Consider the following 22,378-nt stretch of genomic DNA (forward strand, 5'->3'; position numbering starts at 1 on the left):
CCAACAAAGAACTGACAGCAGCACGCGGAGAGAGCGTGCGGGTCTAGCACGGCCCTCCTACCACCCACCTCTCCATCGCCCCCCGAAGTCTGGCTCTGGTCCAGGCAGGGCCAGATCAAGCGCAGCGCTGGGAACCCGCCAGCGCCTCCTGCCGGTCAGTCCAAGTCCCGCGGGGCTCAGGTTCTGCCCGGCGTGGGCGCTCCAAGGGTGCGCAAGGGGCGCAGTCCATCGAGCCGCACCCCAGCCTGCGTCGGGGCCATCGGGAGCCCTCACTTCTGATTGGCCAGCTGGTTCTCCAGCTCCTCCAGTCGTGCTGTCAGCTGGGCCAGTGAGCCGTTAAGGAAGCCCGCTGTGGTTTCAGGGTCCCTTCACCTTCCCTCCAGCCCTGCCTCCAATCCCAAAGGATATAATTCTGCGTCAGGCTCTCGAGCGCCGCCAGCGCGCGGCCTTGGAACTCCACCAGGCTTTCGCATTGGCACGGGCTGCGGAGTTCTGTCCCTGCGCCAAGGCCCTCCTCTGCAGACAGGGCAGAGAGTCAGGGGAAGGAGGAACTGTAGGAGGCAAAGCCAGCCCCTCCGATTTACCTCCGCCGGGCCTGTGGTTGAGAGGATGAGCTTTGGACTCAGACAGACCTGGATTGAATCCCAGCTAAGTAGCTGAGAGGTATTGGACAACTTATTCAACTTCTCTAAGCCTCCGTTTCCTCATCTGTAAAATGAATATGGCAGAAGCTATTCTTTGGTATTATGAGCATTCAATGGTTTATGTAAGTGCACACCACTTGCAAGAGAGTCTTTCAAACCTTACTGCTCATTGGAATCAGCAGAAGGGCTTGTGAGAACAAAGAGTCTGAGGCAGAGTGAGGAAGGAGCTGAGAATCCACAATTCCAGTGAGCTCCCAGGCGATGCTGATCCTACTGGCCCATGAACTTGACTTGAGTAGCCAGAGTCCAAGTGAAGCGTTGCAATGCAATGGCGTATGTGTTTGCTATCCAATGTGCCCTATGCAGTAGTCAAAAGCCACATGTAGCTGTTTAACACTTGAAATGTGACTGGTGCAACTGAAGGCCTAGTTTTTTTTATTTTGTGTTCATCGATTGTAATTGGGTAGGTACAGGTAGCTAGCTACCAGATACCTTATTGGAAAGCACAGATCTAGAACATTGCCTAACAGCAGTAAACACTTTATTGTGTATTTCAACTAGACTAGTGGTTCTCACTGAAATTATTTAAATGTGTGCTGTTTTCAGTATTACAGATAGTGGAGTAGTAAGCACAATGCCTGGCACTTTCCCTTCATAAAGAGCCATTGTGACTGAAAGGTTCTCTCTTTCATGTTAGCCTCGTATGAGCCCTTAGCAAACTGATGTGTGTCATGTTATTAATATCATCAATAGCAGTCACATAAAGACTCCTAACTTTACAGTTGAGGAAACCAAGGGTCAGAGAAGATGGAGGATATGCCAGGATCAAACAGCCAATTGATGAAGAGCCTCTACCACAAAGTCCAGACTTCCCTTAGCATTCTAGAGCTGGAGGTAACCTTGAGCAGGCAGTGCCCTCCCCTCATACAAAAGAGAAAGTTAAGATAGGGTGGGGGTTAAGTGACTTGTCCAAAGTCACCCTGTAGATGTGAAAGTCAGGACAGGAAGCTCTGAAATACAGTGCCTCCACAGGGGGAAGATGGGTGGGAAAAGAGAGTGGGAGTGGGAGAGTGGGAGAGGAGAGAGGAGGGAGGGGAAGGAGGAAGGGGGGGTGAGAGAAAAAGAGAGAAAGAGAGAAGAAGAACGAGAAGGAGGAGAAGGAGGAGGAGGAGAAGGAGAGGGAGGAGGAGGAAGAGGAGAAGGAGGAGGAGGAGGAGGAGGAGGAAAGGACACATACACAAAACTACATTCTCCAGACAGTCCTCCAGTACAGTCCTACTGACCCTATTTCTGCAAGCAGGGTCTGATAAATTGAAAGGAGAGTCACATTTTATGCCTGAGTTAAGAGTCTAAAGACCTTATGATAAAAATTAGCCCCAAGAATTCCCCGATATCACCTGTATTGCAGTGCACATGGACCAGCCTCCCTCCTCACTTCAAGGGGAGCTGCCCACTCGCCCTCCAGCCCCATCCCCATTAAAGCCAGATGAATTAGAGAGATTACCTTTATAGGTAATCCAAAAAGCACATGTCTTTGTGTACTTAAAACACACTCAATCCTGCCACTTTGCCATGTTCATAAGGTTAAATTCCATCTAGTTCAAGGGATATATATATGTGGTGACTCCACTAATAAATGCTAAATTTGGCTTGTTTTTAAATTTTTTTCTCAAATTATTTTAAACACTACTAATTCTAAACACTATTAATTTGAGTCTATGCTAGTGCTTTCTTTTGACTTTAATATACATATGAATCACCTAGGATCTGATTCCTTAGATCTGCAGATTGCAGGAAATGTTGCATTTCTAACAATCTGCTAAGCGACAGTCCCACTTTAAGTAACAAGGCCCCGTCTAGTGAGCCCATCCCTTGGCTATAACTCTGTGGATAGGATGGGGAGCAGTGAAGAGGAAGGGGCACTATCGGAGGCTGGGCAGTGTGAGAATGAGAGGAGCCCCAAGAAAGATGTGCGCACCGGGGCAGATGCTGCCTTTGAGGTTCTCCAGCAGGTGTGTCATGGTGCTGAAGTCAGGGGAGTAGGACACGTGCAGCTCAGCAGGCTCGGAGGCAATCTCACGCAGCTCCTCCTCTACCGCCTTGCCCACGCCCACAGCGTACATGACGATGCCTGCAGGGCCGAGGGACTCAGAGGGCACCCGAGACCTAGGGAAAACCACCTCCCAGCCTCCCTCCCAACCCCAGCCCAGTCTGTCCCATGCTGAGCCCACCTTCCTCCTTGGCGCGCGCTGCCCACAAGGAGATGTCATCCTGGGAGCGGCCATCGGTGAAGACCAGGCCGACGCGAGGCACATTGAGGGCTCGGGGCCGGGCACCCTGCGCCTCGGAGAAACTGTGCTCCACCATGTGGCGCAGCGCCAGCCCAGTCATGGTCCCGCGCTCCATGTACTCCACAGCCAGGACCGCCTGCTTGACTTCAGCCGCAGTGCCATAGCGGCCTAGCGGGAACTCGGTGCGCACGCGGCTTGAGAACTGCACCAGCCCGATGCGGGAACCCTCTGGGGACACGTCCAGGAAGTCCACGATCTGGTTCACAAAACGCTTTACCAGCTCGAAGTTCTGTGGGCGCACACTCTTGGAGCCATCCAGGAGCAGAACAAGGTCCACGTGGCCTTCCCGGCACCCTACCAGCAAGAAGGCCGGGATGGAAGGGGCCGATCCCTGACCAGCAACAGCCATTTACCCATCTAATCCTTCACTGGCAATCACTTATCATATAACACATACCATTTATGAGTCTTTGCTGTGCCCACGGGGTGCTTCAAACATCATCACCTTCTTCTCCATGCTAACCCTTGGCATTGAGTGCTTAGCACAAACCAACTACTTGCATCTCTTTTTAATAATCACCACCAATAATAATAACCACTAGAGCTCTAATTTATTGATCATCCATACTATACATCAGTCAATTCTAAACATCTTACCAATATTAATAACAAAAACATTATTTACTGACAGTTTGCTGTGTTGTCAGGCATCAGGTGGCACTGGGCTTATGCTATATATTTATAATATATAATTATATATATAATATATATATAAAAGGATATACATGTATATAAAAGGATATATACATATATATATCCTTTTAATAACCTTGAGTATCATCCCAAATTCCTGTAACCTGAGGTTCTGAAGGACATAGTGACTTGCCTCAGATTCCATAGCTAGTAGTGATTGATCCAGGACATGAAGCTACATTGTCACCACCCCAAAAACAGTTCATGAGACCCTATCTTGAAAAACCCATCACAAAAAAGGGCTGGTGGAGTGGCTCAAGGTTTAGACCCTGAGTTCAAGCCCTAGCACTGAAAAAAAAAAAAAAAGCAGTGGGCCTAGTGGGAGGTAATTAGGCCCTAGGAGGCCCACCCTAAGGATTAATGCCCATCTCAAGAGACTGAGACTGAGACTGGATTAGTTACCATGACTGTGAATAGTTTTAAAGTAAGGCCACCTCATGTATTTGGTCTCTTCCACATGCCAGCCCACCACTCATATACATGCTCCTGCCATGTGATCTGTCAGCCTCCAGGCCCTTGCCAGAAGCCAAGCATGCTGACCCCCAGAGCTTCAAGCCAAAGAAACCTCTGTTCTTTATTAATCATCCAGACTTAGATACATTGCTATAGCAACACAAAACAGCCACTACCTGCGGTACTTTGTTACAGCAGCCCAGATGGACTAAGACAGAATGAGTAGAGATGTGCCAAGGCAGCAAGGGTCATCTTGGAAAGTGGGGAGCATCACGTGCCCGGACATGGGAGCTAGGAAGAGCTCAACACATTCAGGAAGGGACAGACCAGTGTGACTGAAATGCTCAAGTGTGACAGGAGACAAGGTAATGGGTTAGCTGAAGCTAGGCTGTAATGAGCTAAAGTGATGGTTACCATAACTCACAGTAAAATAATAATAATAAATCATGATGCACTTCATATACTCACATAACACCTAACTTAAGCTTCATGAAACAGTACTTACTCTTTCTACATGCAGAAAACTCTATTTTCTCTTCCATTCTTTTTTTTTTAATGCTAGTTTTAAGCCTCTAATTTGACCTCATTATCCACTAATGTGACTGTGCTCACCACTTGAAAAATTCAGGGTTAAGGCATTGCATCTTTATTCTTTAAGCTTTGATGAGCCACAGAAGAATTTTGAGCAATGAAGAAATATGATCTAATGTGATTAATCAATTAACCTTGGCAGCAGGGTAGAGAATTGGAGGGAAAGCAACTGAGGCAGGGCCCAACACACCCTTCAATATCCACATCCCACACACACATCCACACCACATTCTTCGGCCACAGCAAGGGTGAAGTGAGCATGTTCTGAAATGCAGGCAGTGAGGCAGGAACAATCTCAATACCGCTCTGCTCAATACTCACGGTCACAGCTCTTGCCATCTGCTTGAAGTCGCCTCCCCTCAGGGCACAGGCAGTGATAGGAGAGGCCCTCACTCACACACTGGAACTCACAGCCATGGTCCACTCCATTGCAAAGGTCCCTGACTTAAAGGAGAGACAAAGCAGAATGAGTCAGGGCAGACCCCACCAGCTAGGATTCCCTGCTGCTCCCCACAAGCACAAGAGACTCCTCCTCACCCTGACAGCTCCTCCCATCTGGCAGCAGGTCATGGCCCTCCCTGCAGCGGCACTGTGTTCCCCCAAGGGTGCTGACACACTCATGCTGGCAGCTGTGGTTCCCGAAGCTGCAGTGGTCAATGGCTGGTGGAAGGAAGAAACAACAAAATGTTGGTGCCGGTTGGGTTGGAGGCATCCTAGGCCTCAGTCTGGGATGCTGGTTATGAGGGCTTACTCACCCTTGCAGCTCCTCTGGTCCTGCTGGAGTGCAAAGCCAGCTTGGCAATGACAGAAATAGGAGCCCGGGGAATTGACACAGTGGTGCTCACAGCCATGGATCCCTTCAGCACACAGGTCAATGGCTAAAGAAGAGATGAAGTCAGGCTTTGCCCAGGGCCAAGCTGCTCAGTCCATCAGTGTGACCAACTTTTAAGAATACCCGTGCTGGTGTCCCAGCCCCCAGATCCTGATTAATCAGTCTGGGATGAAACCAGGTATCTGTAACTTCTATAAGCATAAGCTTCCTTATATAGGTCAAGCTTGATCTACAGAGTGAGGCAGACCTCCCACGCCAAACCCTGGACACATCCCAAAGCCAGTATGCCCATTACTCAACCAGGCATGAGGAGAATCCACAATTGCATAAGTCAAGGCCCCTGTCTTCCAGATGCCCACTAACTTACAGGGCAGGACGAGGTGAGGCCACTTTGCCTGTCTAAGCCTCTATTTTCCCATCTGCAAAATGGGAATATAATAGAAGAGAGCAATTGCTGTTTCCAACTTCCTTCTGAGCAGGTGGAGGAGGACCTATTGTCTGTTGAGTACCTTGAGGGTTTGGATGTGCAAAGACGGCCTAATGCTGAGCTGAGGAACACGGACTAGAGAAAGGAGAACTGTCCTGCAGAAAGAGTGAGAATTTGGAGTTTCTGCAAAAGAGATGGGGATAGAGAGAGCAGAAGAAGAGAACCCAAGAGGCAGTGTAAAGATGTCTGTGGATTAAGGCTGCTAATGAAAAGCCCCTGTTGTGGGCTTTTAGGAACAAGGACATCTAATATTCAATTATAAATATATGTTTGCTTTTTAAAATGTTCATGTTTGACCTTACAGGTATAACTCATACCTCTGTCCACCTCCACCCTTGATAAAATGGACATATGCACACATCCAATACACACACATGCCCTTGTATGCAGAACCATGTAAACCAAAGAAGAGACTGATTTACACACATGGAACACATGTGTGGAGTTGGAAAATTGAGAAAGTATCCATAAGTCAAAAGAATGCAAGAGAAGTTCACAGGAGAAGCAACCACCAGAAGATAAGCCCTAGGGAATTCTCAGAAATCTTAGAGATCTTTGGTTAATAGTCACCAAATGGATGTGTGTGTCGGGGAGGAGGGGTGAAAAGCCAACCAACCTTTTTAAGTTGCTAACATCAAGAAGACCCCAGGTTGCATCTAGGTTATTGGGGTCACATGACCTCTTTTTCCAGGCCGTTACAAGGCTGAGAGACAATGTGTGGAATGATCCTAGCACAATACCTGATACTAACTTGGCACTTAGTAAGTGGTAACATTTGCTACGTGTATGTCTCAGGAGTAGACATATTCACCAAAAAGAAAAATCCAACTGTATAAGCAAGGCATCATGTGCCATCGCTTTTCAGAAAACACAAAAGAACCAGGTCTTGAAAAACTTATTATGGCAACCCAAGGCAGCACCACAGAAGGAGATGAAGTGCAAGGTAAGAATGAGGAGCATGTGGGGGAGACCCACCTTATTAAAGACCCCCAAAATCAGAAACTGAAAGGATGTGGCTGGAAGGAGACAGAAAAAACAAGTTGGGCAGGTAGGTTGGAGCCAGGTAGGGCACTAGGTTGAAAAAAGAGGAGAAAGAGCTACAGAAAGCACATTTAACTGTAAATCAAGGCTCAGATCCCTGGTCCCACCAAGGACTGTGTGACCCCAAGAAATTACTCTTCTTTCTAAGGTTTGTAAGGTGAAGGAGGTGGGCTTTGACTTCCAAAATTCCTGTTAAACTCATTGTTCTAATACTGGGGCAGTGAGGAGCCAAAGAAGATTCTGTAGCATTGAGACTGCAGGGCACAGGTACTTCTAGTTCTCACCCAAACAACTCTTGTTATCTGCTGCTAGCTTGTAGCCAGAGTTGCAGGCACAGTAGAAAGTTCCTGGAGTGTTGATACACTGGTGCTGACAGTCATGTCCCCACTCAGCACACAGGTCCTTCCCTGAGGATACACAGGACTAGAATCAACAGGGGTCACAAGCCTCCAAAGAGAGGGCTGAATGGGGATGGGGCCTGAGGCAGGCAAAATCCTCAGGAATAGCCTTAGGTAGAATATGACTCATTTGAGGGGGACAGTCCAGGTGGGAGGTTTAGGGAAAGAATGGGGCTTGAGCAGCCCCTGTGACTACGCTAAGAAGAGAAAGCACTGGACTGGATGTGTCAGTGCCATGGGGTAGAACCACCCAGAGGTTGGGGCAGTGCAGGGAAGTGGAGAGGTACTAAATCAAGATGGGTGAGATAACACCAAAAGTCACTTGCAGTGTTTAGAGTTGACAGTGGGAGGAGCCATACTCACGTGAGCAGGGCATGACTCCTACCAGGCTGTTGCTCTCAGCTTAGGGGGACTGCAATTCTTGTTTTTTCTTTTGTTTTGGGGACAAGGTCTTGTTATGTAGCCCCAGCTAACCTCCTGCCTCAATCTCTGGAGTGCTCATATTACAGCAATACATCACTATGCCCAGCAAGGGACAATAATTCTTATTTTGAAGGCATTGGTATTAGAGTTTGGCATGAAGCCTGTGGCAAATCACACAATCCCTCATCCTTGTGAGCAAGACAGGCTGAGTTGCTCTTGTGGGATGAGGCTTAAGCAAAGGTGACCAAGAGTAGGGCTACCCCAGCAGCACCTCAACTCTACCTGGTGGGCAGAATAAAGCTAGGATGCTCAGACTGCCCCAACTCGAAAGAATTTACTGTGCTGGGAACCAGAATCCAAGCAGCTAGAGTTCTAACCTCACTCCAGCGCTTCTCTAACTCACCGCACAACCGGCCCTGGAACTGCAGGCCAAACTCCTGGATAAGGTCAAAGGACTCAACCAGGAAGACGTGCTCATCCAGTGGGGGTGACGCCATGGCACGCAGAGAACCCACATCTGCACGCTGCACCCCCACCGCGTATATTTCAATGCCCCTGGCGCGCGCTTGCGCCGCCACCTCGGTCACGCGGTCCTGGGGCCTCCCGTCGGTCACGATAACCGCGACGCGCGGCACGCGCTCCTCCAGCGGGCGCGCGCCCTCGGCCTCGCTGAAGGCCACGTTCATGGTATACAGGATTGCCAGCCCGGTCATCGTGCCCTGCGCTAGCGGCACCAGGCCGCGGATGGCGCGCTCCATGTCTTCGCGGCGAGAGAAGGCACCGAGAGGAAAGACGCTCTGCACTTGACTCGAATACTGGATCACGCCGACGCGTGTGGCGTTGAGCCCCACGTCCAGGCTGCGGAGGAGGCTTACTAGGAACTGTCGCATGGTCTCAAACTCGAAAGGGCGCACGCTGCGGGAGCTGTCTATCACGAACACCAAATCAAGAGGCCCAGTACGGCACCTAGGACCTGTGGGGGACATCGGGAGAACTTTTGTAGGTCAGCAAAGGCTGATCTCCGAGGAAACTCCCCTCCCCCAGGAAAACCCTGGAGAAATGCTATCCTCGCGAACAGCGCCCAGCATAGTAGTAACCTTGCAAACGCACGATACACTCCCTCCCTCATCCGGCGTTTGCTGAGAACCTAGGCTAGGATGCTTCATAAATTCCCCATGGTACGGCTCTAAGGGCTATTCTGGTGATGTATTATCCATTCAGGAATGGGCAAAGAAGAGCTGTCCAAACCCAAATGCCTATAGGAGCCAGGCAGGCAACATAAATAAATGAACTGGTTGAGTTAGGACTTGGACACCAAAGAGCCTGTATCCCTCCTAAAGTGGACAGATCCAGCCAATTTATTGCCATGTGGCCATTTGCACTGGATGTTAGCAGATCCGTGGATTTTTCAAGAAAGGTCTCAAATTGGGATTTTTATGTGAAATCTCTTGGTTTTTCTATATTTTCTATAAACTTTTCAAACTTAAGCACTATGTGGACAGTTATGCATGAACCCCAAACTAAGCTACATCTACAGGTGAGGAAAATGAGGCTCAGAGAAGTGCAGTGGAAAACGCAAACACAATTGGGTATGTCCCAAAGCCCTTGCTTTTCTCTCCCCAGCAGTCTTGGCTGGCAGCAGATAAGCTGCCTCTGCTCCCCTCCCCCCACTGGTGAGGGCTGGGCCCCGGGTCACCTGCTGACTGAAGCTGAGTTTCCCAGGGCTGGAAAAGGAGCAGCAACATAAGCAGTAGCCAGCAAAGAGGGCCCCTCATGGTGCTTGAGGGACAGAGAACGGAAGTGTCAGAGCCTGGAGGGAGAAAGGAAATTCATAAGGCAAGAGTGTGGACTGAGTGCTTATTCTGAGAGGTGGACACTTGGAGGGAGAGAGGGTCTTGGGTTTATTTTACTAATCTCTCTATTTTTGTGTATGTTCCAAAATACTTCATGATGAAAACTGTCTTTATATTGGGATTTCTGGGAAAACACAAGAAATTCTTTGTAGAACTGCAGAAAGTCACACTTCACAGAACTGTAAGATAGTAAATAAAAATTAGATAAGAAATATACAAATTTTAAGATGAAAAAAGGCCTCCTAAATGATGGGTTCAGTGCTTTTTTACACATTGTGGCATTTAACCCTCTCTCCAATTCTGCCACTAAGGCTGCGTTTTCCCCTTTGTACAAATGAGGATCACGAGGCTTAGAGAAGTTAAGCTCTGGTACCAGATGCGCCAGGAGAGAATCCCCCTATTTGGTTCTGTGGGCCAGTCAGGGCGCTCCGTGTCCTCTTCTCTGGAGAGGTGAACCAACCTCTGCAGACAGAGCCATTCTCCACTTCAGCTCCTCCCCCTCTGCACACAGGAGCCTCTGTGTGGCTGTCATTGTAAGCCCCCATCCGGACCCCACACATAGATGCACACCGCCCAACAGCAGGTGGCAGGGAAGAGCGCGACCTTTCGCAGGGTCGCGTGTGGGAGTGGTGGGGCATGAGTGGGCCAAAGCCCACCATGCACTTGAACTCCAGGTTGGTGCCTCTGTTCCCAGGAGATGCCGCCAGGGAGCACCTGCCCGGGTCTGGCTGCAATTGCTAGGTGGCGGTGGGAAGCCCACATCTGCTCAGCAGGTGTCCCTGCCCAGAGCAAACAGGCGACCTGGAGCTCCAGGGTCTTGGAGATAAGACCAGGACAAAATATATCCCGCGCAAAGGTCTGGAGCAGAGGTGTGCAGGGCTCCAGGGGCAGCGTTACTGGACGCCCCAGAGGGCAGCAAGAGAGCGGCTAGGGCTTCTCCAAGCGTCCATGGACTCTGTGAGGGCAGCAGGTGAGCCCTCACCCTCCTGCAGCCCCTGGTGACTACCTTTAAGAATCACGGAGAACTCCAATTGTACAGATAGGGAAATTGAGGTCTAGGGAGATGACCTGCCCAGCTACACAGGCAGGACAAAACCTAGAACTCATGGCTCCCCTTCTCCTTCCTGAGCTGCCTGGCTCCCTGGAGCCTGGGAGTCACTAAAACTCTTTTCCTTCCATTTGCCACCCCACCCCACGCTACCCTCACACTGCATGCTGAGGTTGCTCTAGCTAGCCATTTTTCTGTCCTGGTTTCTTGGCAGGGGAAGGACGGCGGCCCCTAACCCACCACGGCCCCGCCTCCCAATTCCCTGAATGGGTCCATTTTGAGCAAGGCGGGGGTAGAAGGGGCTGCTGCTTGCTCGCTCCAGGCGTCCTTCCCCTCCTGGATTCTTCTCTCCTCACCCCCACCTCCGCCCCTTATAGACCTAGTAAAGGAACAAAACTCCCTCTGGCAGGGCCCATCGTGGGAGGGTGACTAAGCTGGATGTGCCAGCTGCTGGGGGAGGTGGGAGGGTGGGGAATGCCTTCTGTAGCTTGGGCCATAGCCCAGGTCAGCAATCCCAGGGACACATGTGGATAAAGGCACAAGGGGCGTTTGCCACTCATCACCCCCTTCCTAACTACAAAAGCCTTTGGGCTCCCAAATTTTAAGGTTCATCTTATTCTGTTCTTGAACAAACATCCATTTGGTACCACCCTGCCTCCACCCCTGGAATCCTAGAAAATAGCAGCTTTGATGAACTCAAAGTTCATCACCTTTCCAAATACCTCATTTTACAGAGAGAGCTTGGTCCAGAGGGGATAATGGGGGTCTTCACTCAAGGTCACACATCGAGGTGGTGGCCAGGCTGACACTAGAACCCAGGACTCCTCCGGAGTTAATCCTTGCTTGTTAAAAAAAGATTCACAGATGCCCTTAGTGTAGGGCAAGTGGCCGGCACGAAGGGGAGGTCTGTAATTCTTAAAAGAGTTGGCTGAGGAATAACACCTAGGGAACATCCCCCGGGGGTGGTGGGGGCTGGAGGGAGGAGATGAGGGAAGGAATGCCCCTATTTCATGGGCCTTGCTGGTGGGGGCTCACTTTGGAAAAGGGCCCTACGGAAAAGAGAAAAGGGAACGGGCACTGTAGGTTCATGTGGGCACCGTGGGCGGTTAAATACGGTCGCCGGGTGGGGCTCCCTGCAGACCCCTCAGCGCCCCCAGGCCCTTTGACTCACCTGAACCTGCTGGACAGCTCGGAGGTGCGGCTGCAGAGCGAAGCCGACGGGCGGAGCCTCCCGGGCAGTTGGACCAGGTAACGGCGTGGGCAGCGCGCCCTAGGTGGGGACTGCCAGGCAGCTGGAGCGAGCCGACACAGCGGCTGCATTTAACCCAGGGCTGGCGGGTGGGGAGGGGAAGCGAGTGCTGCGACCCCTCCCCCTGGCCGGGAGCGAATCCCCCTTCCTCTGAGGACTGGGGCGGGCCAAGCGCAGCGCCCCTTCTCCTGCCACCCTTGAAGCCGCAGACTCGAGCTGCGGACCGGAATTGGGCTACAGCGGGAGACTGGCGGCGACACTCCGGAGCTGGAATGCGCTGGAAGCCTTTGAGGCACTTCCCAGAGAGAAGCCCCAAGAGGCGGAGCGGTCCTCACTCTGGCCGCTGACTGCCTGGCCTGGCTTCCGAGTGCACCCCCGACTCACTGACTCTTGCCCTCCGTGGTCCCTTCCAGGAGTGAGGAGAAGCCGGGATTCCGGTCCTGCCACGAGGCTCAGGGGCTCAAAAAAGGATAGCCTTGGAGTTCATAGCTGTCCTTGGGTCACAACCTTCCACTTCCCCAAATCTCTCCCACCCCATTCATCCACCCTGCCATTATGCAGGTTTAGGGTGCACCCATCCTCACCCAAAAACAACCCAGAATGAAAAGTCACAGGCCCCAGGCTCTGATCTGGCTCACCCTGCAGGGCCAATGTAATGGGCCTTGATTCCCTGTAATCAAAGAAAAGAAAACCCAGGCAGCAATAGGGAGAAAGGGAGGTGTTGCTTTGACTTCAGAAAGATTCTGATGCCCCCCACATCCTGAGGACACAGTTTGTGGGCTCTTCCAATATCAGAAAGCCCCGATATCTGATTTGGGAGAGGCTGTTTCCCCCTTTACATTCTTCTGTGGTGGAGAGGCTTAGCTACCAATTCCACATGCGCCATCTCCATCCCGGGGGGCCTTTGTGTCACAGCCATGTTTCCCGATGGGTGGCATCTGTGTGGTCCCAGTGCACTTTCTGCAAGCTCTATTGAGCACCTCAAAGTACAAATACTTAGCCCACAATTTGAACCCAGGTCCCTTCTCTTTGCCTAGCACTTCTTCCCTGGACCCCTTGGGGAGGCAGAGCAACTCCATCCCCCACTTTGCTTGTCTCAACCTGATTAGAGGACTCTGCACCTCTGGACCCTCCACTCTCCTCTCCCTGCTTGGGGCTGGTTGACCTGCCCTCCTCCTAGGTCACCTCCAGAGCATGCCACCATCCTGAGGGAAGGTGTACGTAGGTGCCTGCAGCAGCGGTGCGAGCAGACAGTGAGGATCCTGCACGCAAAGGTGGCACAGAAATCCTACGGAAATGAGAAGCGGTAGGTGCCTCAGAGGCCCCTCCCAGGTCTCTCTAGCCTTCAGCCTCCCACGGGTTTGGCCTCTTTTACACCTGGGGGAGGCCTTGGGACTTACACCTCAACTATTGACCCAGCAGGGACCTGTCCCTCAATGCTATAGCCACTTTGGTCTATATCAGAACCCCCCTGTGACTCTCTTGACCCCACTCACTCCCTCACCTGTCATTCATTCATTCATTCAGTTAGTTACTGAGTGTTTGTCATGTGCCAGTTCTGTGGGCACTGCCCAGCACTGGGCATACAGAAAAACAAGCCTGTTTTCACTCTTAGGTGAAAGAGACAGGTAGTAAACTCCCCACAAATCAGCAAAAAAGATACTTCAGAGTATGTTGAGAGCCAGACAGAAACCAAAGGAGAATCCTTTAGCTTGAAAGGTCAAGGTGGTCAAAGAGCACTTTAGGAGGTGACCTCAGGATTGAGATGTGACTACTAAAATGAACCAGACATGAGAAAATCTGGGGGAATCATGTTCCAACTAGAAAAAGCAGGTAATACAAAGACCTTTGCGCTGTACCATTTGAGTCTGTAAAGGGTACAAAAGAAGCTAGAGTAGCTGAATTTAGAGGTGGGAGGGGTTATAGGAAATAAGCTGGAGAGGTAAGCGGGGGCTAGATCTCGTGAGGACTTGGAATTTTAAACCAACAAGATTTTAAGAAGAAGAGCAACATTTGACTCTTTTATTTTTAAATAGTAATAAGTACTCTAGCCGCTATATGAAAAATAAGTAGAAGTGGGGAGGAGGAGCAACAAGAAGACTGGTTGGAAGGCCAATGCACAGGCGCACGCACAAAGGAAGAGTTAGGACTAAGGAGGAGGTTGGTGAAAAGCCAGTAGATTCGGGATGTGTTTCTAACGTAGAGTGGGAGGGTTTAATGATGGGTAGAATAAGGGGTGTAACAAAAAGAAAGTTAGGGTGCTAATGGGGTTCACAGTCAGGGAGAAGCCTAAAGGAGAGAGGGTGCAGGAATCAGGGTTCGTTGGAGTGTATGCTACCTTAAGATGCTTCCAAGACAGTGAAGTGGAGATAGACGAACCCGGCACTCGCATGTCTCCGCAGGTTCTTCTGCCCTCCACCCTGTGTCTACCTCGCGGGTCCCGGCTGGAGGGTGAAGCCAGTGCAAGGTCAAGGTGAGGGCACACTCGCGGGCTGTGGCTATTCTCCACCGTAAGGAGGACCACGCGGTAGGGCCTGGAAGCCTGGGCGCGGGGCAGCTCACAGGCCAGGCTCGCTTCTCCCTCTGGCGGCGAGAACTAAATTTGCCTGGCACCTGAGTCTTTCCTGAGTCCTTCCGGAGCCAGCTCGCGTCCCTTTCCAGCCCACCAGGCAGGGGAGACAGGGCCCACCGTCTGCGGCTACATGGGACTGGACAGCGCGTCGGGCAGCGCCGCCGAGACGCAGAAGCTGAATTTCGAGGAGCAGTCGGACTCCAGGGTGAGAGCAAATGGCAGAGGGTCCGATTCCTGCTCCCACCCCTCCTTTCCCTTGGAGCACAGTTTTAGTCCCCTCCAGAAGTCAAGAGATTGGGAGGTCGAGAGGCCGGGGTTCTGCCTTAAGACTGAGCCCGTGAGCCTAGGCTCGTGGAGCTCCCTGCCTCCTCCCGTGGGATGGATGTCAGATAACTGCGAGAGGCTGGCTCATGCTGGGTGATACGACCCCCATCTCCGTGAGCCCCGTAGGAATTCGGTTGTGCCAAGACCCTGTACATCTCCGACGCCGACAAGAGGAAGCACTTCCGGCTGGTGCTGCGGCTGGTGCTGCGAGGGGGCCGGGAGCTGGGCACCTTCCACAGCCGCCTCATCAAGGTCATCTCTAAGCCCTCGCAGAAGAAGCAGTCGCTGAAAAACACTGACCGTGAGCGGGAGGGAGCGGGTGTGCAATCAAGTCAAGAGCAGCTAACTTTGGAGTGGGGGAGGACTGCAGGAGTGGGGTCAGAGTGAGAAAGGTGGAGTCTGAGCTAAGAAAGAGGCGGGGCCAGGGTGCGTGGGTGTGGCTTAGACCTGGACCTGGGATAGGGGAGCAAAAGCCTAGGAAAACCTACAGACACAGACTTGAGGATGAGAATGGGGCTCAGAGCAGACAAAAAAACGCCCGGCAGGTGCTGTACTATGGACGGATTAAGAGTGAGGATAAACAAGAGCTGGAAAATGTGATTCAGTGGTAGAAAGTATGCTTAGCGTGCTCGAGACCCTGGGTTTCATTTTCAGCACCCGCCCCCGCCACGCCAAAATGTGACAATAAAGGGGAAGAGAGAAAATTCCCCTATGGGATGCCTGTTGATGGCCGGGTCTGTGTCATGTGCTGGATCCTTATAAAATAAGAACAGATGTCATTTCTAGAGGAAACTATAGCCTAGCAGGGAAGACAAACAGATCAAGCAGATGTTTGAGATAAATACTGTCCTGGATGTCAGGTGGCAAATTCCAGGGCTGGGAGCTCTAAGAGAATGGGGGTGGGGGAGAGGGGTGAAGCCTAAATGATAATGACGGCCACACAACTCTGTGGGAGGTAAGGGAATGGGGTAGGAGGGGGATTTCCTGGTGAACTTTTCCTTGAATTATCCTATTTGATGGTTGCTATGTCCCTGAAAGGTAGGCCACTATCATTGTTCCTAAGTGGTAGATGAAGGAAATGAGGTTTGGAATACTCATCCATTTACGTAAAAAATATGTGGGAGCTGGACACAGTGGCACATGCCTGCAATCCCAGCACTCTGGAAGCTGAGGTAGGAGGATCTGGAGTTTAAGGCCAACCTGGCCTAGATGGCAAGTTGTAGGCCAGCCTGCACTACACAATAAGACCCTGGCTCAGAGGAAAGAAGGAAGGAAGGAAGGAAGGAAGGAAGGAAGGAAGGAAGGAAGGAAGGAGGGAAGGAGGGAAGGAAGGAAGGAAGGAAGGAGGGAGGCAGGAAGGGAGGGAAGGAAGGAAGGAAGGAGGGAGGGAAGGAAGGAAGGAAGGAAGGAGGGAAGGAAGGAAGGAAGGAGGGAGGGAAGGAAGGAAGGAGGGAGGGAGGGAGGAAGGGAGGGAGGAATGGAGGAAGGAGGGAGGGAGGGAGGGAGGGAGGGAAGGAGGGAGGGAAGGAGGGAAGGAAGGAGGGAGGGAAGGAAGGAAGGAAGGAGGGAAGGAAGGAGGGAGGGAAGGAAGGAGGGAGGGAGGGAGGGAAGGAGGGAAGGAAGGAAGGAGGGAAGGGAGGGAGGGAGGGAGGGAAGGAAGGAAGGAGGGAAGGGAGGGAGGGAGGGAGGGAAGGAAGGAAGGAGGGAAGGAAGGAAGGAGGGAAGGAAGGAGGGAAGGAAGGAAGGAGGGAAGGAGGGAAGGAAGGAAGGAAGGAAGGAGGGAGGGAGGGAGGGAGGGAGGGAGGGAGGAAGGGAGGGAGGAAGGGAAGGAGGGAGGGAAGGAGGGAAGGAAGGAGGGAGGGAAGGAAGGAAGGAAGGAAGGAGGGAAGGAAGGAGGGAGGGAAGGAAGGAGGGAGGGAAGGAAGGAGGGAGGGAGGGAGGGAAGGAAGGAAGGAGGGAAGGAAGGAAGGGGGAAGGGAGGGAGGGAGGGAGGGAGGGAAGGAAGGAAGGAGGGAAGGAAGGAAGGAGGGAAGGAGGGAAGGAAGGAAGGAGGGAAGGAAGGAAGGAGGGAAGGAGGGAAGGAAGGAAGGAAGGAAGGAGGGAAGGAAGGAGGGAAGGAGGGAAGGAAGGAAGGAAGGAAGGAGGGAGGGAAGGAAGGAAGGAGGGAGGGAAGGAAGGAAGGAGGGAAGGAAGGAAGGAGGGAAGGAGGGAAGGAGGGAAGGAAGGAAGGAGGGAAGGAAGGAAGGAGGGAAGGAAGGAAGGAGGGAAGGAAGGAAGGAGGGAAGGAAGGAAGGAGGGAAGGAAGGAAGGAGGGAAAGAAGGAAGGAAGGAGGGAGGGAAGGAAGGAAGGAAGGAAGGAGGGAGGGAGCAGGAAGGGAGGGAGGGGGAAGGGAGGAAGGGAGGGAGAGGGAGAGGGAAGGTGGGAGGGAAGAATAAGTCATTCAATGGAGGGGTTGGCTAAGTGTAAATGGAGCACATACATCACGGCTAAGTGTAAATGGAGCACATACATCACGGCTAAGTGTAAATGGAGCACATACATCACGGCTAAGTGTAAATGGAGCACATACATCATGGTGAGAAGAGAGCGGGTGAGGCCTCACCCAGTGCCTTCTCCCCAAGTGGCCAAATTCCAGTGAGAAAGTAAAGCTGTGGCTCTGAGTATGTGCCACGGGCCAGAAGGAATAAATATCAAGTCTTAGAAATGTTATACTGCTGTTATACATCATGTGATCTTGGCTTGAGCAGTCACCTGTGCAGTTCTACATGTTTCATGCTCCCCTGCTCCAAGAAAGCCTCCTCAGTTTATCCCTCACCGCATCATACTGGCATTTTATAATTATGTTCTCAAGACCATGAACTCTTCCAGAGCGAAGCTGGGTCTAATCCTCAGGCCCTGGTGACTGGATGAGATTCTGTTTGTTGCCCAGCAGCACAGAGGAGGAGGCAAAGGCTCAGAAGCAGGACTGCAGCAGGCACTAGATAAGTAACTGTGAAATATGAATGCCCATTGTGTCCAGGCCAGTGGGCATATTAGCCAGGCTAGCACAGGGGACAGAGGATTGGAGGTTATCTGGTGAGTCCAAAGGATCATGCCAGGCCAGGGCACTGATTCCACCTCCCCTCACAGTGTGCATCTCCTCCGGCTCCAAGGTCTCCCTCTTCAACCGCCTGCGCTCCCAGACAGTGTCCACACGCTACCTTTCTGTGGAGGATGGGGCTTTTGTGGCCAGCGCAAGACAGTGGGCTGCCTTCACACTCCACCTGGGTAATCCCAAGAACAGGTGCAGGCTGAGCACTTCATATACATTAGCGTGTTTATTCTTTACCCCAGCTCCTCAAGGAAGGTAAACTTGGCCCCTTGTAATGGAGCTGCAGAAACAAAAAAGACTTGCCCCTGGCTCCAGTGAGATGGTGACTGACCTGAGCTATTCTGATTCCAGTGTCCATGTTCTTTCCCTTCCCATCAATTAGGTGCCTGCCCCACCTAGGTGACCACAGTTGACCTCCCCAAGATTAGAACCTTCAGCCTTAGCTGCTTCCCTGAAGGCCACCTCTTCCCATAGGGCCCAAGGGGTGATGTGAGGTGGAGCCAGAGGAGAGGAGGAAGGGCTTGGGGCACCTGAAACCCTTTTTTTCACCTCTAGCTGATGAGCACTGTTCCCAAGAGGACTTCCCACCTCGAGAAGGCTACGTCCGTTATGGCTCCCTAGTACAGCTCGTCTGTACAGTCACGGGCATCACACTACCTCCTATGGTATGAAGAAAGAGGGTAGACATGCAGGGGGTATCCAGATCCAAACAGAAGTGTAGCCCATGTGGGCAAGGCTGGATGGAGAGTAAAGCCCCAAGGCATAAAGACCCCTCTTTTCACTCTGGGGACACTCAGTGCTTTGTGGGAATTCGCCCATGTCTACATGGCTATCAGAGAAGCAGAGACTGGCTGTGAGGGCAGCCTCTGAGAACCCCACACCTGGCCATCACTCTTCCTACCACCCTTCTGCTACAGATTATCCGCAAAGTGGCCAAACAGTATGCCCTCCTTGACGTGGATGAGCCCATCTCTCAACTCCACAAGTGTGCATTCCAGTTTCCAGGTGGCCCTCCAGGAGGAGGTGGCACCTACTTATGCCTTGCCACAGAGAAGGTGGTACAATTCCAGGTGAGAAGCATAGAATACCAGCACAACATCTGAGAAAGGGAGAATGTAGAAAGCCATAGAGTATAAGATCATGGTCACAATGGTTGCTACTTATTGATCAATACTGCCTGCCAAGGAAGGTTGGAGTCATAGACTATCAGGACAGAATCACGGGATGTAGAAAGCAATTACTATGACAATTACTATCATTGAGCAATACTCCTTCTCAAAGACTATTAGAATCATAAAATGGGATATACACTGGAATCAGAATGTTAAGAGAATTGTGGAGTGCAAAAATTATTATTATTATTAAGCAATATTACTCCCAGAAGAATATTATCATAGAATCATAATATGCACAAAATGACAACTATTCCAATTGAGCAACATTCCTTCCCAAAGAATATTAAAATCAGAGAATGTAAAGGCATAGAATTGTGCAATGTTAAAAGCCAGAATCGTAGAATCCTAAGAAAACAAGACCATTAGAAGTCAATTGGTTCAACAAGCTTATTTAACTCTAAGAGAGAGAGAGCTTAAGGGTCTTATCCAAGCTCCCAGGGCAGGTACATCCCAGAGTCTGGAATTAAATTGGGCTTGGTGGGGAAACTCAGGCACTCTACTGGCTCCCCCACACTGGCAGCCACCATGGAAGCTTCTGCTCCATCTCTCGGATCTCCTCCTAGGCTTCCCCCTGCCTGAAGGAGGCGAACAGGGCACTACTCAATGACAGTTCTTGCTGGACCATCATTGGCACCGAGTCAGTGGAGTTCTCCTTCAGCACCAGCCTGGCCTGTACGCGGGAGCCGGTGACACCTGTGCCCCTGATCAGCACCCTCGAGGTGAATCGGGCGCTGGGGGGGCACTGGCGGACGTGCTGTCTGCCTGCTCTAGGGTGGGGGTGTTGGTGAGGGAAAGCAGCAGGCTCCTGCCCCACCCCCACCCCACTCCACCTGGTTCCACCCTCCCTAAGCTGAGCGGTGGGGGCGACGTGGCCACGCTGGAGCTGCACGGAGAGAACTTCCACGCGGGGCTCAAGGTGTGGTTTGGGGACGTGGAGGCAGAAACCATGTACAGGTATGGAGCTGGGAAAACAGCTTTCTTTGGGCTCTGAGAACCAAACGGGGGCGGGGGGTTGGGAGATGTGTGTGTACATGTCATCAGAATCACCGCAAGCCTAATCCTAACCTCCATGCCCCACCTCCAGGAGCCCGCGGTCCTTGGTGTGCGTGGTGCCGGATGTGGCCGCCTTCGGCAGTGATTGGCGCTGGCTGCGCACTCCCATCACAGTGCCGGTGAGCCTGGTGCGGGCCGACGGGCTCTTCTACCCCAGCGCGTTCTCCTTCACCTTCACCCCTGAATACAGCGCGCGGCCGGGTCCCCCCGCCGCCCATGAGGAGCAGGCTACCGACGCGGACACACTCCTGGAGAGCATCCACCATGAGTTCACGCGCACCAATTTCCATCTCTTCATCCAAACTTAGGTGCGATCCCTGTTGTGCACCACTGAGGTCCGCACCCAGGCCCGGAGCCGGGTTGTTTCTCTGTGTCATAAACCCTGCTGCCTTGAGGCTCGCCATAGAAATCCGCTCTCACACAGGTCACTCACTTGTCCTTAAACATACAGGAAAACACAACCTGTGTGATGCTGTGTCCTGTGTGTGCTTCTCTCTGCCTGTGTCTCTTCTCAGTAATTTGGTCTGTAGATCTATTTATGTGTCCCTATCCCTGCGTCTTTGTCTCTCTCACAATTGCACATAGTCTGAGAAGCAAAGCCTGAGGATTTGCTCTCCAAGTATCAATGTTCCCAATTAAAGAGGGGAAAAAACCATAGCTTCGCAGTCTCAGAGAACTGAGGCAAGGTTCCTGAGGCATGGAGCCCTGGTCCTTCCTGCCTGGAGTACCAGATCTGACCTGGAGTGGCAAGTCCCAGAGCACTAGGTCTCATCTGGAACACTGGATCCAGGTAGAGCACCAGGGTCTGTCCTTCCCTGTATCCCGTCTAGCTGCAGCCAGGCACAGCTGGTCTCTGGCACACAGCAGTGGTAGCTGGGAAAGTGCCTGAGACAGTGGTCAGGTTTTGCCATCTTAACTGTTCCCCCAATCACTTTTCTTGCCAGCCCAGTAGGATGCAGACCTGAGGATCAGGAATTCCTCTGTTGTACTAAAATCAACCTCTATCCAAGGCAGAATCTGATGGAGCACAGAGCCTACCTTTTTGACACTTTCTACAGAAATAATAGAGTTCAGAGGCAGCTAGCCCCAGAGCCCTCTTCTTTCCTTGGGGAGGGGGGGGGTCCACCTATCACTTCTGGTAACCGATTACCTACTAGTTATGCCCTTATCCCAAGCAAGAATGAACCCTAGCCCCAGAGGCAAACATAAGGCTTCTTCAGAACAAAACTCTCCCAGGACAACCCAGGCAGAACTCTTGGAACAACTGGGCAATAATGCAGCCCAGCCACGAGAGGCGCTTCTCTACATGGGACCCACAGATGGATCACAGTCCATCCCTGATCAGTGTGCCTCCATTCTGCATAGTTCCATGCCTTATAGGGGAAAATAAAAAATAAACATTAGGCAGAATTGTGGTTTGGGTGATGGGAACCAAGGGCCATGGGTTCCAGCTACTTGTACCAGCCCCTGGTGGTATCCAGTGGGGAGAACTAACCTAAAATATGGGCTTAGGACTCTGATGCCCTGGGTCTTTCCTTGACCCTCTGACAAAGAGCTCATTCCTTATAAAACTCCTCTCCCAGAATGTGGAAAGTCCCATGAAGAAGAAGGAACTCATAGTTCCCAGTAGGGCTTGCTCTTTAGACTCCCCCAAAATCTTGTCCAAGTTCTGTCATCTGCCATTGGCAGGCTGAAATCCATTGTGATAGGCAAGAGGGATGCTTACACAAAGCTTATGTGGTCCCTGAAGGTGAATCCTGGCTGATAAATGCTGGGAAAGTGTTATGGAAAATGTCCCTTACATGAGTGCCTGACTCAGAAGGATTGTGTCAGTGGTGGTGATGTTGAAGCATGAAAGAAGCTAAAAGCAGTTCATCACAAGGGGAACTGGGCTCAAAGGCTATCTAGCCCTGCCCTTAAAGGCTTCCTCTGTCACTCCCCAAAGCAAGAGTACTGGCATCCAAGAACCTAAGTGGGCTGGAAAGCCCAGGCCCAGCCATGCAGCTCTGTCTTCTCTGCTCCTCTCACGAGACCTGAAACCATTGGTCCCACTTAGGTACTCACCTAGAAGTTTGACCTCAAAGCTCCAGCCCTGGCCT

At 51.7% G+C, this 22,378-nt stretch overlaps 2 protein-coding genes across 7 annotated transcripts; one reads left to right on the forward strand and one right to left on the reverse strand.

Annotated features, from left to right (window-relative positions):
- Positions 1-136: 136 nt before the first annotated feature.
- Positions 137-14,726, reverse strand: Matn4 (matrilin 4). 6 transcript variants are annotated; one of them, XM_020168083.2, is made up of 13 exons: positions 14,402-14,726; positions 11,986-12,733; positions 11,537-11,652; positions 9,610-9,723; positions 8,317-8,886; positions 7,377-7,499; positions 5,488-5,610; positions 5,270-5,392; positions 5,054-5,176; positions 2,876-3,289; positions 2,623-2,775; positions 409-516; positions 137-328 (listed from the first exon to the last, which is right to left on the reverse strand). In XM_020168083.2, the coding sequence occupies exons 4-13, from the start codon at positions 9,686-9,688 to the stop codon at positions 270-272; spliced, it is 1,875 nt and encodes a 624-aa protein (XP_020023672.2). In that variant the 5' UTR covers positions 9,689-9,723; positions 11,537-11,652; positions 11,986-12,733; positions 14,402-14,726; the 3' UTR covers positions 137-269. The 6 variants fall into 6 exon arrangements, with proteins under 6 accessions (XP_020023672.2, XP_073930948.1, XP_073930947.1 ...); XM_074074847.1 differs by having other exon boundaries at positions 11,537-11,656; XM_074074846.1 differs by lacking the exon at positions 11,537-11,652 and having other exon boundaries at positions 11,986-12,522.
- On the forward strand, positions 11,875-20,740 carry Rbpjl (recombination signal binding protein for immunoglobulin kappa J region like). Its single transcript, XM_020168085.2, has 11 exons — positions 11,875-12,062; positions 13,244-13,369; positions 14,466-14,536; positions 14,725-14,840; positions 15,086-15,260; positions 18,090-18,227; positions 18,607-18,716; positions 18,969-19,121; positions 19,790-19,945; positions 20,077-20,180; positions 20,311-20,740. The coding sequence occupies exons 1-11, from the start codon at positions 11,902-11,904 to the stop codon at positions 20,585-20,587; spliced, it is 1,587 nt and encodes a 528-aa protein (XP_020023674.2). The 5' UTR covers positions 11,875-11,901; the 3' UTR covers positions 20,588-20,740.
- The last annotated feature ends 1,638 nt before the right edge of the window (positions 20,741-22,378 follow it).

Source organism: Castor canadensis, chromosome 5 (assembly GCF_047511655.1).
Source record: "Castor canadensis chromosome 5, mCasCan1.hap1v2, whole genome shotgun sequence".
Classification (NCBI taxonomy): Eukaryota; Metazoa; Chordata; class Mammalia; order Rodentia; family Castoridae; genus Castor; species Castor canadensis.